Source organism: Balaenoptera borealis, assembly GCF_965194805.1.
Source record: "Balaenoptera borealis genome assembly, chromosome: X".
NCBI lineage: Eukaryota > Metazoa > Chordata > Mammalia > Artiodactyla > Balaenopteridae > Balaenoptera > Balaenoptera borealis.
This window is the reverse complement of record NC_138881.1, coordinates 99,677,547-99,690,938: the sequence shown is the minus strand read 5'-3', so window position 1 is coordinate 99,690,938 and position 13,392 is coordinate 99,677,547. Positions and strand designations below refer to the sequence as shown.

At 46.0% G+C, this 13,392-nt stretch overlaps 1 protein-coding gene across 3 annotated transcripts; it reads right to left on the bottom strand.

Annotated features, from left to right (window-relative positions):
- Nucleotides 1-2,439: 2,439 nt before the first annotated feature.
- On the bottom strand, nucleotides 2,440-11,258 carry ZCCHC12 (zinc finger CCHC-type containing 12). Of its 3 annotated transcripts, XM_082376798.1 has the most exons (5): nucleotides 6,205-11,258; nucleotides 5,511-6,034; nucleotides 5,108-5,159; nucleotides 4,709-4,848; nucleotides 2,440-4,282 (listed from the first exon to the last, which is right to left on the bottom strand). In XM_082376798.1, exon 5 carries the CDS (start codon nucleotides 4,171-4,173, stop codon nucleotides 2,962-2,964), a length of 1,212 nt encoding a protein of 403 aa, XP_082232924.1. In that variant the 5' UTR covers nucleotides 4,174-4,282; nucleotides 4,709-4,848; nucleotides 5,108-5,159; nucleotides 5,511-6,034; nucleotides 6,205-11,258; the 3' UTR covers nucleotides 2,440-2,961. The 3 variants fall into 3 exon arrangements, with proteins under 3 accessions (XP_082232924.1, XP_082232925.1, XP_082232923.1); XM_082376799.1 differs by having other exon boundaries at nucleotides 5,341-11,258; XM_082376797.1 differs by having other exon boundaries at nucleotides 5,511-11,258.
- Nucleotides 11,259-13,392: the final 2,134 nt, after the last annotated feature.

The following is a 13,392-nucleotide window of genomic DNA, read 5'->3' as shown; positions in this document are numbered from 1 at the left end:
CAGGAAGAAGAAGAAGATTCAGCAAAGGAGACTGAGAACTGGGCACCAAGAAGGTCAGGGAGGGGGGAACCATGAGAGAGGGGTATCATGGAAACCAAGGGGAAAGAGTGCCAGGAAGGAGAGAGACATAACGCAGAAGGGTACTGGGAGGCCAGTTTCTTCTGACAAGACAAAAGGGTGATTTTCATCTCTTAGCGACCAATGAGAAATGAAGGCAGAAAGGAAGAAAAGAAGCCTATAGTTTGAAATGAAGCCTTTTTTAGGCTAACCCCATTAGTCTGATCTGAATGCCCAGGTCTTGGTTCCATGTCTCCTAATTAGGGAGAATACATATTTCTTGAGTAAAGAAAAAGCCAGTGTCACACAAAGTGAAAAAAGAAATGTCAGATTACATCAGGTTGGCGAAATAAAAACTTAGACAATCTCAAATTCATACAATAGAGAGGAGGATGGAGGAGGGAAGAAAAGGGGGGTGAATCACAGAACAAACTTTCAAAGCAGTGGTCTATACTGAACTCCCAAGCTAACTCCAGTGAAAAGGAGGGTAGTGAAATGGGCAGAATTTATTTATCTATCATTTCAGGTTTCTCTTCTACCTGGTGCCAGAAAGAAATTATGGCAACATAAAGGGGGTCTTTGGGCAAATATTCAACAAGTGTTTATAAAGTAAAATTAAGAAAAGATGAGCAGAAAGGGAGAGGTATGAGGAATTAAGGGTTAAAAATCTATGTGAGTTGGGAAATGGTGGTGGTCCCTGTGGCTTTGGGGGCCTGAGTGGAGCTGCCTCTTGCCTGAAGGTGATGGGGGGGTCCTCTTTGGCTCTGGAGAGATGGAGGTGGCTACCAAGGTCCCGGAGGTGCCACGGATGGATGCAAGGAGAGGGCCTCTGGAGTCTGCACTCCTGGCCGGTTCTCAGCTAAAGGGTCCGAGGCAGAGAGGCCCTCCCAGTCTCCCTCTGGCCAGGAGGGTTAAGGAGGCTGAGGCTTAAGGCAAACCTGGGATGCTAGGGGTGGGGGAGGAGTAATGGCAGAGCTAGGGAGGCTGAGCCTCCACCCCCCTGCACCGAGAGAGAGTGTGTGGCAGTGTGGGGGGGGCCGGGGGGGTGTCTTTCAAGGCAGGTTCAAGGCGTGGCAGCCCAGGGAAGGCTGCACTGGCTTCTTACAGCGCCTGGCATCTCCGCCTCCCTCCTCCCTCAACTGCTAACATAATTAGAAGCCCACTACCTCTCCCTGGGCGCCTCAACCTGTGCCATTCCTGGTACACACAGCCCAGAGTTCTGTATGAAACCCTGGAATCTGTGACTCCCACCGGGCTTCCTGCCCCCGTCAGTCTCCATGTGAGTGTCCCTGGGCATCGGGCCCTCAGCCGCTCTCCTCTTACTCTGTGCTTAGCCCCTGACACACCATCTCCCGCTGCTGCGTGCGCTGTCCTCTCGGCTCTATGGAGCACCGATTTCCTGCAGGACAGCTGCTTCAGGTCCCCAGGTGTGCGCGTTCGTTTCGCTCCACCCTCTGGCTTAAATGCAGTCATCCCCCCCACCACCCACCCCAGCCCTGTCCTGCTCACAGAGGTAGGAACTTACACACCTACAAGAAGCATAGGGACCCTCAGGGTCTGAGGTCAGATATGTCCTCTTTTACCACCCTCCAATATGAGATCAGGAGAGGCGACAGGGCAGGTTCCTGGGAAGGTTCTCCACGCCCCCCAACCCCGTCCCGCCTCTCCAGGCCAGGAATGCCCACCACTCCACTAAAATAGTGTGGAGGGCTTCCAGGCTTTCTGATCCCCGTGTTCCTTCATGCGTCCTGGCAACTGGATTGCTTTTCGCTCCTCCCCAGCTATTCTCAGTTCCTGGGTTGAGTGGGGTTAGGCTTGGAGTCCTCGGGCTGCCCATGTCCTCAGGGCGCTGTCAGGAGCTGAGCCTCCTGGTGCTGGGCTCCCTTTCCTTAACTGGGGAGTGGGGAGAGGGCCATGTCAGCCCCCAGGAGAGATTCCCGGTTGTGACCAGGATGTGGTGAAGCAATGGCAGCAGCGATCTCAAAAATCCACCCAGAGGAGGGAGAGCTGCCCCTCCCCAAAGCGGTCAGGAACGGAGCCCCTGGGAGCCTCATTTTGGGCTATTACTGCAGCACCAGACTCCCCCGCTGTCAGAATCTTCTGGATACATTAGAGAAGAAAGCATTAGCATGTTGTCAGCTAGTGGGTGCCATAGTTTGGCTCTGTGACCTAAGGGACAGGTCAGTTGTGGTAAAGGGGCTCTGTCCATTTACCTTTGGGGAATATGTCAGCCCATTTCTTCTTCCTTTTTCCTCATCTGCAAAGGGAAGTTAACAAAAACTCCACCTCAGGGTATAACCCCACCGTTTATAGCTTTTTACTGTATTTTTCTTATTCCTTTTTCCTTTACTTCTTCCTAAAATAATATCAGAGACATTAAGATAGATGCTGATATATATTTATTGACATAGAAAGAAGCCTACAACATATATTATTTGGTGAAAAAATACACTTTAGAACAGCACTTATATTTGATCACTTTTATCTATACATATATCTATCTGGGTACATAGGTATAGGGAACTATCTAGAAGGACATTCATCACAGGGTTGACAATGGTTATATAAGGGTTGGAGGGTTTGGGGTTACTTGTACTTTTTGTACTTCCCTTTATTGTTTTAATATTTAACAATGAATTATACCAGTTTCACAAAGAGAATAAAGCCATCAAGGAAAGGGGCACACACAGAAGGTAGACCCTTGGGCAGCAGGAGATTGGAAGCAAGGACGGAGGTCAGGCCATCTCCCTCCACTGTGCTAATATTCAAGACCCTTTGTCTTCCATCCCAAAAGAAAGCCACCTTGTGGATTAATTCATGCAGTTAGAACCACCACCCGCCATTTTTCCCATTGCTGCACTCTGTATATAGGTTAGGGTTCATTTAAAGCTGGGGACTAGCACCTCACTGTGGCTCAGAAGGGTCACTGGGTTCGCCAGGGGCCTCTCTTGACCCCTCCTCCTCGGTATGTGTCAGCTCCTGCAGGGTGATAATCAGGTTCTCAAACATCTGGGCCTTGTTGCTCTCATTGTCACAGGTTTCCTTTGAGTGGCCCTCCTCTCCACAGTACGAACAGCGGATTGTGTATTTTCGCTTCCTGGTTCTACGCATATCCCCAGGACCATCATTCTTATACCCAGAACCCCCGCTGGTACAAGGAGATTGAGCCCGGGAATTGTTGGGGGAATCAATGACTAGCACTTGATTCCGAGGTCTGGCCCTGCGTCTGGGGGGAGGAGAACTCGAGAATGAAAGTGGAGGGTCCTGAGACTCCACCAGGATCACATCCTGATCTGAGTCATCATCGGGGGTATCATCTATCTCTATCACGTTGCAGTCGGCATTACCGATCACTATGGGTGGGGAGCCCCCAAATGCCACTGGGCTAGTTGCCCTCTCCACCATTGACTCAGATCTCTTGGCCCGCTTCCGTTTAATAAAAGTGTCATCCCAATCCTCTTCCTCCCTTATCATTCTGATTAACTCCAGGAAACTGGGGAGACGCTCCTGCTCATTTGCATACATCCTGAGAAGATTCTTCAGCCTGAAGCGCAGGTCCCCATTCAGCTCAGCCCCTAAAAGGAGCTGGTGCAGGCGACTCTGGTTTGCATCTTTCTGAGCTATGATCCCTGCCTGAATAGCGTTCTGGAGCTGCACCTCTAAACGGATCACGTAAAGGGAGGCTTTCTCCCCTTGTGCCTGCAGGGTGTTAAAAAATCTACCATGAGCGGTCACACTGCTTTCAGACTCCCCAAACACCAATTTCATGGCGTGCAAGAAATCTGCCACACTTAGATTGGGGTTGGCCGCCTGCAGCAAACGCATGACCTCCCGCGCGGGGCCCCTCAGGGTTTTCATCAAGCGCTTGAGCTTTTCCTCCTCAGACATATTCCAATCTGGTAGGACCCCACTGACTTGGGTCAGCCAGTTTTCAAAGGTTTCTTCCCCCTGGGCTGGCACCACCCTCCCCGAGAACAACTTCATGTTTCTCTCTGCCAAGTTGGCCATTAAAGGACCAAGACTTCTCTCCAGGGACCTTAGCATAGAATGGGCCCAAGGCGGCAAGGGTGCGTTCTGCCGCCGGCTGTTACCCACGCGCGCAATGATGCTAGCCATGACGGACGATGACCGCGTTTCTGAATGTAACAAGATGCTCAGGCTTTTTAGAAGAGCCTAATCTGCAGGCGTGCTGGGGGGCTCTGCCTTCCTCTTATCTCAGTAGGAACTGTAAAAAAAGAAAACAAAACAAAAAGCGGGAGGAGGAGTTCATAAGGGACCGGTTGCAGCTGTATTCTCTCCCTTCCTGAATACCCTGCAGTACATTTTATATCTGCCCACTGCCCTAAAAATATCCTCCAGAAGACTGGCAATTACAACCTCACGGAGCCAGCCGGTGTCTCCGGGTTAGCAGGGTGCTTTTTACAGCCTCATCTATCCCCTCCCGCCAGTCCTTCAAGAGGGACGGCAACTGTTGCTTCTAATTCTAAGTGTAATAGTGTATGGAGCTGATATTGGGCTCTCAAAATAGAGCACAGCGGTCACAGATTTGTGGGAATAAATAAGATCTCATTAACCTCTTGGTCTCCGGTCTCAACCACACCCCTTTCTTAAAGTCCCCTCTCCCCCGCCCCATTATTTTTCAGATTCTTACAGGAGCTCAGGAGCAACCGCGCGCCTTTATTTCACTTCCAGCTTCTGCAACCGGTGGCCTCCGTGAGAAAGCTCGCCTCTGGGGTACGGTCGATCGCTGTCCACCGGGGGTCGCCGATCCGGGACCTTAGGGCGTCAAGACTGCGCCGCCGCAGAGGGCAGGGCAGGGAGGGAAGGGTCAGAAGCAGCCGCCCCCCTCATCCCGCTCCCTCCCACCCCGCGCCCGCCCCCCTCATCCCGCTCCCTCCCACCCCGCGCCCGCCCCCTCCCCCTCCCCTCCCCCCTCCTCCTCCGGCAGCCTCCGTAGTACCCAGACGGAAAATTCCTTCTCCCACCTCTGAATAACAAGCCAAAGCAAGCCCCCCGCCCATTACATTTCCCCCGGGAAAGCGTGCCCTACCAGCTCTGCAATCAGCCGTACAGAATTCAAGTTCGGATTCGGCTTTGGTCGCCTGCCACGGAGAAAGGGAATAGGAGTTGGACGCTCACACCCACGTATTCCTCCCCCAGGAAGGGATGAGGAGATGCAAAGGGGTTCAAGGCAGACACTTTGCGATTCTCCCCCCAATACTAACGCGCCCCTTGCCACTTCCCCCCGAAAACGCCCCCCCTCTCAATCCAGGCGAATCCTACCCATTCGGCAGCAGCCAGTGGAACCCCACCTCCTCCCTCAGCGCAGCCGGGCCGCGGGAGTGCTCCTCCCCCTGCCGCACAGTCCTCGATTTCCCAAACGGGGAGCCGCCCAGTCCTGGTAGGGCTTCCCCTCCTCTCTCCTCGCGGGGCAATCGCGCCCCTTCCTTTACCTGTGTTCCGCTGGTGGGCAGCGGACGCTCCGGCGTTGACAGCTGTGATCCCGCCTTCAGTCTCCGCGGCCCTGCAGGGGGAGAGGACGGGCGCCTCCTCGGCCGCTGAGCGACCCAGGACCGCCCGACGGAGCTGCTTCGCACGGCCACCCAGCGAGTGGTAGCCGAGTCGAGGCAGCACGGTTCCCACGGCAGCCGCGGCTGCTTTTATCCTCTGCCACCACCACCCCCCCCCCCGAGACAAAAGAGCGTGACGAGCTGGCAGACGGGTCCAATCAACGGAGCGCGGGGGCGAACTCCCCGCGCCGCCTCGGGCAGGATGCAAATGTGCGCCGGCGGCCGAGGGGCGGGGGGCGGTGACCAGCAGGTCCCCGGGAAGTCAAGCGCAGCTTGGTTGCGGGGACTGGAGGAGTTTTCGAGTCTTCCCCTCTCCCTCTCGTCCTTGCCTCAACCCTGGGCCTTGAAGGCAGGTGCATTAAACATGAGGCGGAATGGAAATCAAATAAGCAATAAAAGTTCTTCACCTTCGTAGAGGGGGAGTGGAGAAAAGAAAAGAGCGTTAGCGCTTTCTTTGTGCAAACAGCTCGCACAGACTTCTTTTTTTTTTTTTTTTTTTACTGTGAAGGAGGTGGCAGTACCACGTCCATTTAACAGTGAGGGGACTTGGGCACTCAGGCTCTTAACCAATACTCACTAAAGTATGCGTGCAAGGCTGGCTGCCTCAATCATTTTGGGGAGCTTGTTGGGAATGCAGATTCTGGGCCCGGCCTCTGGGAGATTCTGACTGACGAGGGCTAGAGCTGGGGGTGGGATTTTGTATTTTTAACCAGCACTGTAGTTGATTCTGAGGTGTCAAGAGGATGGTGGATAATAGACCTGCCTCCAGCGTATCTGTTCACAGCATACCTATGGTGAAATGCAACGCCAGGGCAGATGTTCCTCCTGGAGTCCATGATCTTCCTGAAATTGTATACAAAGATTTTGGACTCTGTAGGAGGCTGAATAATGTCCACCCAAACATATCAAGTCCTAATCCCTGGAACCTGTAAATGTTACCTTATAAAGTAAAAGAGTTTTTGCAGGTGCGGTTAAAGTAAGAATCTTGATGTGGCGGAGATTATCCGGGATCATCTGAGCGGTCCCCAAAACTGACCACAAGTGTTCTTATAAGAGAGAGAGGAAGAGAGAGGGCTGATGCACACAGAGTAGGAGAATGTGACGTGAAGACTGAGGCGGACATTGGGGTGGTGTGGTCACAAGCAAAGGAATGCTGGCAGCCACCAAAAACTGGAAGAGGCAAGGAAGAGAGTACAGCTCTGCCCAGAGACACTGATGTTGAACTTCTGGCCTCCAGAACTATGAAAGAATAAATTTCTCTTTTTTTAAACCACCAAGTTTGTGGTGATTAATTACAGCAGCCATAGGCAACTAATACAGACTCTGTATTTTGCCGAGTCCATAGCTTTGTAGATATTTTTAAAATATTTATTTATTTATTTTGGTTGCACCAGGTCTCAGTTGCAGCAGGCAGACTCTTAGTTGCGGCATGCGGGCTCTAGTTCCCCGACCAGGGATCGAACCCGGGTCCCCTGTATTGGGAGCACAGAGTCTTACCCACTGGACCACCAGGGAAGTCCTGTAGATATTTAAATAGTGGTTAAAAGCCATTCCCCTACAATCTTTCTTCATTCATATTTTCCTCCTTCCATTTGTACTTGAGGACGAAGTGCAAGAAACGAAACACAATTTGATTACACACAGCACAGCTCTCTGCTACTGATACAACTCTTCCATTTCTCAACTTGAAGACAGGTTGCTAGGCTGCTCTTCTGTGAGCTAAGGACAGGTTGAGGGGACCTGTCCTTCGCTGGATTTGGCATCACTGGCCTCAGAGGAGTAACTCCATGGAAATAGCATGCAGGGCAGTCCGGAGTGAATCGGCGGTGAAGCCAGCGGCTCCATGTATTAGGGCGCTGGGGCTGCCATAACAAAGTATCACAGACTTGGTGGCTTAAACATCAGAAATTTATTTATTTTCTCACAGTTCTGGAGGCTGGAAGACCAAGATCAAGGTGCCCACAGGAATTGGTTTCTCCTGCCGCCTCTCTCCTTGGCTTGCAGATGGCCGCTCTCTTGTTGCCTCTTCACAGGGCCATCCCTCTGTGTGCTCAAGTCCCTGATGTTCAAATTTCCTCTTCTTATAAGGACCCCAGTCAGTTTGGATTAAGACCTACCCTATCAGCCTCATTTTAACTTAATCACCTTTTTAAAGTCCCTATCTCCAAATACAGGAGAGGTATTGGGGGCTAGGGCTCCCACATATGAATTTTGGGGGGATGCGTTTCAGCTCACAACACTCTATTTTCCCTTACTTCTGGTTCTGGGAAAACATGTCTCCTTTCCTTCATGTAGAGTGTGACTAGGAGGTCCCTGTGGGGCTTTTGGGGGTCAGGGTGGTGGCAGCATGCACTGCACAAGTGCAAAGTTGTTGCTGCTTCTTGTTCTTGACTGCTGACATTTGGTGCTTTTTTTCTTTATTATTATTTTATTTTTGGCTGTGTCGGGTCTTAGTTGCCGCATGCAGGATCTTTCACTGTGGCCCGCGGGCTTCTCTCTAGTTGTGGCATGCGGGCTCCAGGGCACGTGGGCTCTGTAGTTGTGGCGCGTGAGCTTTGCTGCCCCGCGTCATGTGGGATCTTAGTTCCCTGACCAGGGATAGAACCCGAGACCCCTGCATTGGAAGGCGGATTCTTTACCACTGGACCGCCAGGGAAGTCCCTTGACTGCTGACATTTGGAAGCAAGTGAACGATCTGATGTCCTTTGGCTGCTGTTGGGTTCCTCTTTAGCCTGCTAACGTACGTCACCTGCTCCTTTCTGCTTTCTTATTTCCAACCCTAATACTTAGAATGCCTTGGAGTAGACAATCCCAATTTGGAGATGAAGCCCCCTCCATGTCAGGAGTGTGGCCTTTCTCTTGTGGACGGAACAGTGGCGGGGGGTGGCAGAGGGTGGAGGGTGGTGGAGGTAGAGAGAAGGCAGGCTGGTCACCCGGCAGAGTCAAGGGTGATGCTGGCGGTAGCTAGCTCATGGGTTACCTTCAGACTCCTCCTTCGGCTCACCAGTGCTGTGAAATCTGACCCTAGCCTCTCAGCACACCCTTGTTCTGAATTTAAATAGCTTCATCACCAAATCAGGTGATCTGCAGTTGGACATGGTGGCATCATAAAAGACAAAGACTAGATCTCAGAGCTCTGACAAAATGTTGGAAGGAAATGGATTGTGTATCAGGTGCCTGGGTGGGGTCATTAGAACAAAGACAGGGTCACTCCCTGTAGGGCTAGGGGAAGAATGTTGGATAGTGAGCATCCCTGGTCTCATGTTGCCGGGTGTCGGGGGACACTTCCAATTGCAAAGATTCAGCTCTGGTGGCTCTAAGGAGGCCACATTTTATTTTCCAATTGCAAAAACAGAAAGCTTAAAAACCTGTAGGTTAGGAGCTAAAGCTTTCAGTTGAAACAGTATTAGCTACCTTCGGCTGCCTTCCTCCTCTGTGCCAGGAATTTTCCCTCTGTTATCTCATGTAAGCATCTCCAGCAACTTTGTTGAGATAGACATCGTTCTTTCATCAAAGGAGCTGAGGGCATGCAGGCACTTCACACTAGGGCTTTGGCTCATCAGAAGTCAAAGCTGGGATGGGGATGCTTCCAGGAGACCCTGACCATAATAAACTGGGACCCTGAGGGCAGCATCTTTCATGAAAATCTTCAACAAGAGGGTGAAATAAGGATATTTTTAAACAAACAAAAACTAGGAGAGTTTGTCACCAGCAGACTGCACTAATGGAAATTCTAAAGGATGTACTTCAGGAAGAAAATGATTTTAGAAGAGCTAAGTGCAGGAAAGAATGAAGAGCAAGGAAAGTGATAGTATGTGGACAATGTAAGTGAACACTGATGACAGAAGGAATCATAAAAACGTCTATTCTGTTTTTTAAAAATAAACTTAAAGTACCGTACAATAAGAAAAGACGTCGAGGGGCATAAATGGAGTTCAACTTTTCTAAGGGCCTTGTATCATATCGAAAGTGATTTAGGTATTTATTAAATTTATACTTTGATAAGGTAATTACATATGTAGGAATTAATAGGATGTAACTATTAAAATAATAGCAACAGAATATAAATTTCCAAACTAGTAGAGAGGGAAAATAATTGAATAAAAAAATTCTGAGTCAATTTTTTAAGTCAAGAAAGAAGAGGTTAAAAAAACATAGGTAGAAAAAAAATAGGTGGAAATAATACAAGCACAAAATAAAACGATAGCTTGAAACCCAAATATACTAATAATTTTATTAAATGTTTGTGGGCTAAATGCTCACGTTAAAAAATATTGTCAAATGGGATTAATAAATACACCCATATGCTGTTTAAGAGAGACTAATCCAAAATATAAGGATACAGATAGGTTGACAATAAAAAGATGGAGAGAGATAAATCATGCAAATAACAATTAAGTGATAGAAAACTTGTATACCTGTGTTTGTATCAGACAAAATACACTTAAAAGCAAAAAGCATTATTAGAGATATAGAGGGTTATTTTATAATGATAAAAGGTTCAATTCACCAGGAATGATTATGCACTTATAACAAAACCTCAAACTACATAAAGGCAAAGTTAACTTACTAAAAAGACAAATAGACAAATATACAGAATGGGAAGTCTTACCACACCTCTCTCAGTAGTTGATCAAGGAGAGAAAAAAATGTCTCTGAGGATATAGAATATTTGAACAATACAGTTAATAATTTGAGCTAATAGCCAATGTATAGAACACTGCCCACCAACAACTATAGAATACACACACAGAACATTTATAAAGTTTGACCATATACTAGGCCAGAAAGCAAGTCACAATAATTTCAAAAAATTGAAATCTGATCATAATGCAAATAAGTTATAAATCGATAAATATAAAAGATAACTGGAAAATCTCTGTATGTTTGGAAATTAAGGTACACACTCTGAAATAACTGATGGGTCAAAGAGGAATGATAGTAGAATTTAAAACATTTGTAGTTGAACAATAATGAAAATATATCAAAACTTGTGTAATGTAGCTAAAGCAGTGCTTAGAAGGAAAAGTATCTTTCAGCAATGATGAAAGGCCAAAAAAGTTCATGAGTTAAGTATCCATTTCAAGATTTAAGAAAGCAAAAAAGATATGCCCAGCAAAATTAGGAAAACATGAAATGATAAAGATAAGAATATAAATTAATCACATAGCAATAAAGACAAGTCAAGAATGTCCTCTCTTGACACTTCTATTCGGCATTGTAATGGAGTTCTAGCCAGGGAAAGTAGGCAAGAAAAAAGAAATAAACAGCATTGCATTGGGAAAAAAAGAAGTAAAACAATCTCTATTTGTAGAGGACATGATTTTGCATATAGAAAATCCTACAGAAACCACGAAAAAACTTCTAGGATGAATAAATTAGTTCAGCATGATTGTAAGATACAAGATCAAGACACAAAAATCAATTGTATTTCTATACACTAGCAAAAAACAATCCAAAAATGAAATTAAGAATGCAATTTAATTTACGATAGCATCAAAAAATAAAATATTTATGAATAAATTTTAGAAGTGCAAGACTCCTACAAGGAAAACCACAAAACATTGTTGAAAGAAATTCAAGATCTAAAGAAATGGAAAGATATTTCATCTTCATGAACTGGAAGACGTAATATTGCTAAAGTGGCGATATACAGATTGAGCCATGAATTCAGTGTAATTCCTATCATAGTCCCAGTTGGCGTCTTGGTAGAAGTTGACAAACTGATCGTAAAATTCATGTGGAAATGCAGGAGACCCAGAATAGCCAAAACAATCTTGAAAAAGAAGAATAAAGTTTGAAGATTCATACTTCCCAATTTCAAAAGTTATAAAAAGCTACAGAGTCAAGACTGCCTGGTATTGGCATGAGAATAGATACACAGATCAGAATAGAACAGAATTGAGAGGCCAGAAATAAACCCATACATTTATGGTCAATTGATTTTTGACAAGGAGAGCAAGACCATTCAGTGGGGGAGAAGAATAGTTTATGCAACAAATGACACAGGGACACCTGTATATCCACATACAAAATAATGAAGGTGGGCCTCCTATCTCATACCATGCACAAGAATTAACACAAAATAGACCATAGACCTAAATATAAGAGCTAAAATGATAAAACTCTTAGAAGAAATCACAGAAGTAAAAATTTGTGACCTTGAGTTAGGCAAAGACTTCTGTGACACCAAAGCACAAGCAACACAGGTAAATTAGAAAACATAGATAAGTTAGACTTCATCGAAGTTTAAATATTTTGTGCATCAAAGGACACTGTCAGGAAAGGGAAAAGACAATCCATAGGACGAGAGAAAATATGTGCAAATCATATATCTGTATCTAGAATATATAAAGTACTTTTATAACTCAATAATAAAAAGACAAATAACCCTATTAAAAATTGGGCAAAAGATCCGAGTAGACCTTTCTCCAGGGAAGATATAGAAATGGCCAATAAACACATGAAACCATCACAACCAAACACAATAAACATCATTAACCATCAGGAAAATGCAAATCAAAACCACAATGAGATACCACTTTATACCTACTAAGATGTCTGTATAACCAGTGTTGGGAAGGATATGGAGAAATTCGAATTCTCAAATATTGCTGGTGGGAATATAAAATAATACAGCCACTTTGGAAAACAGTCTGGAATTTCCTCAAAACGTTAAATGCAGAATTACCATACCATGCAAAAATTCCGCTCCTAGGTGAATACCCGAGAGAAATGAAACCATATATCAACATACAAACTTGTACACGAATGTTCATAACAGCATTATTGGTAATAGCCAAAAAATGGAAACAACCCAAATGTCCATCAACTGATGGATAGTTAAAAGGAATGGAGTTCTGATACACGCTATAACATTGGGAACATTATGCCACATGAAAGAAGCCAGTCACAAAAGGCCACATATTGTATGATTTCATTTATAGGAAATGTTCAGAATAGGCAAATCCAGAGAGACCGAAAGTAGAGTAATGGTTGCTGGGAGTAGGGGAAGGAGGAAAAAGGGGGTGACTGCTAATGGGTACAGGGCTTCTTTCCTTGTTTTTTTTTTTTTTGGCTGCACCACGCGGCATGCAGGATCTTAGTTCCCAGACCAGGAATCGAACCCGTACCCCCTGCAGTGGAAGCATGGAGTTTTAACCACTGGACCGCCAGGGAAGTCCCCAGGGTTTCTTTTTGAGGAGATGAAAATGTTCTAAAATGATTGTGATGATGATTGTACAACTCTGAATGTATTTTTAAAAAAACACGAAATTGTACACCTTAAAAGGATGAAATTTTATGGATGTGCACTGTATCACAATAAAGCTGTTTTAAAAGAAGAATACTTATGGTATGGATCCATTTATGTAAAGCTCAAACACAGGTGAGACTATATTGTTCAGACATGCATTCAGAGATGATAAAACTAAAAGAAAGCAAGGAAATAGTAAATATATAAATATTAAATAAATTAAAGTCAAGATAGTGGTTACCCTGCAGGTGAGGGAGAAGTTTTGATTGAAAAGAGACCTCCAGAGGGCTTCCCCAATGTTCTACTCCTGACCTTGACTGGTGGTTACATGGGTGTTTTTTTTCTATTTTTTAAAATGTATATACATGCTTTATGCACATTTCTGTATAAATGCCCTATTTTGCATAAAACAATAAAATTAAACTCATTCGCATGAGTTTATGTGGGCTACACTAAATTGTTAAAATGTTGGACTGAGCCAGGTTATTTATTCCAGATATTCAAAGAAAA

Bases quoted from the DNA above. Each gene is read 5' to 3' on its own strand.
- ZCCHC12 (XM_082376799.1), bottom strand. From the start codon at position 4,173: ATGGCTAGCATCATTGCGCGCGTGGGTAACAGCCGGCGGCAGAACGCA.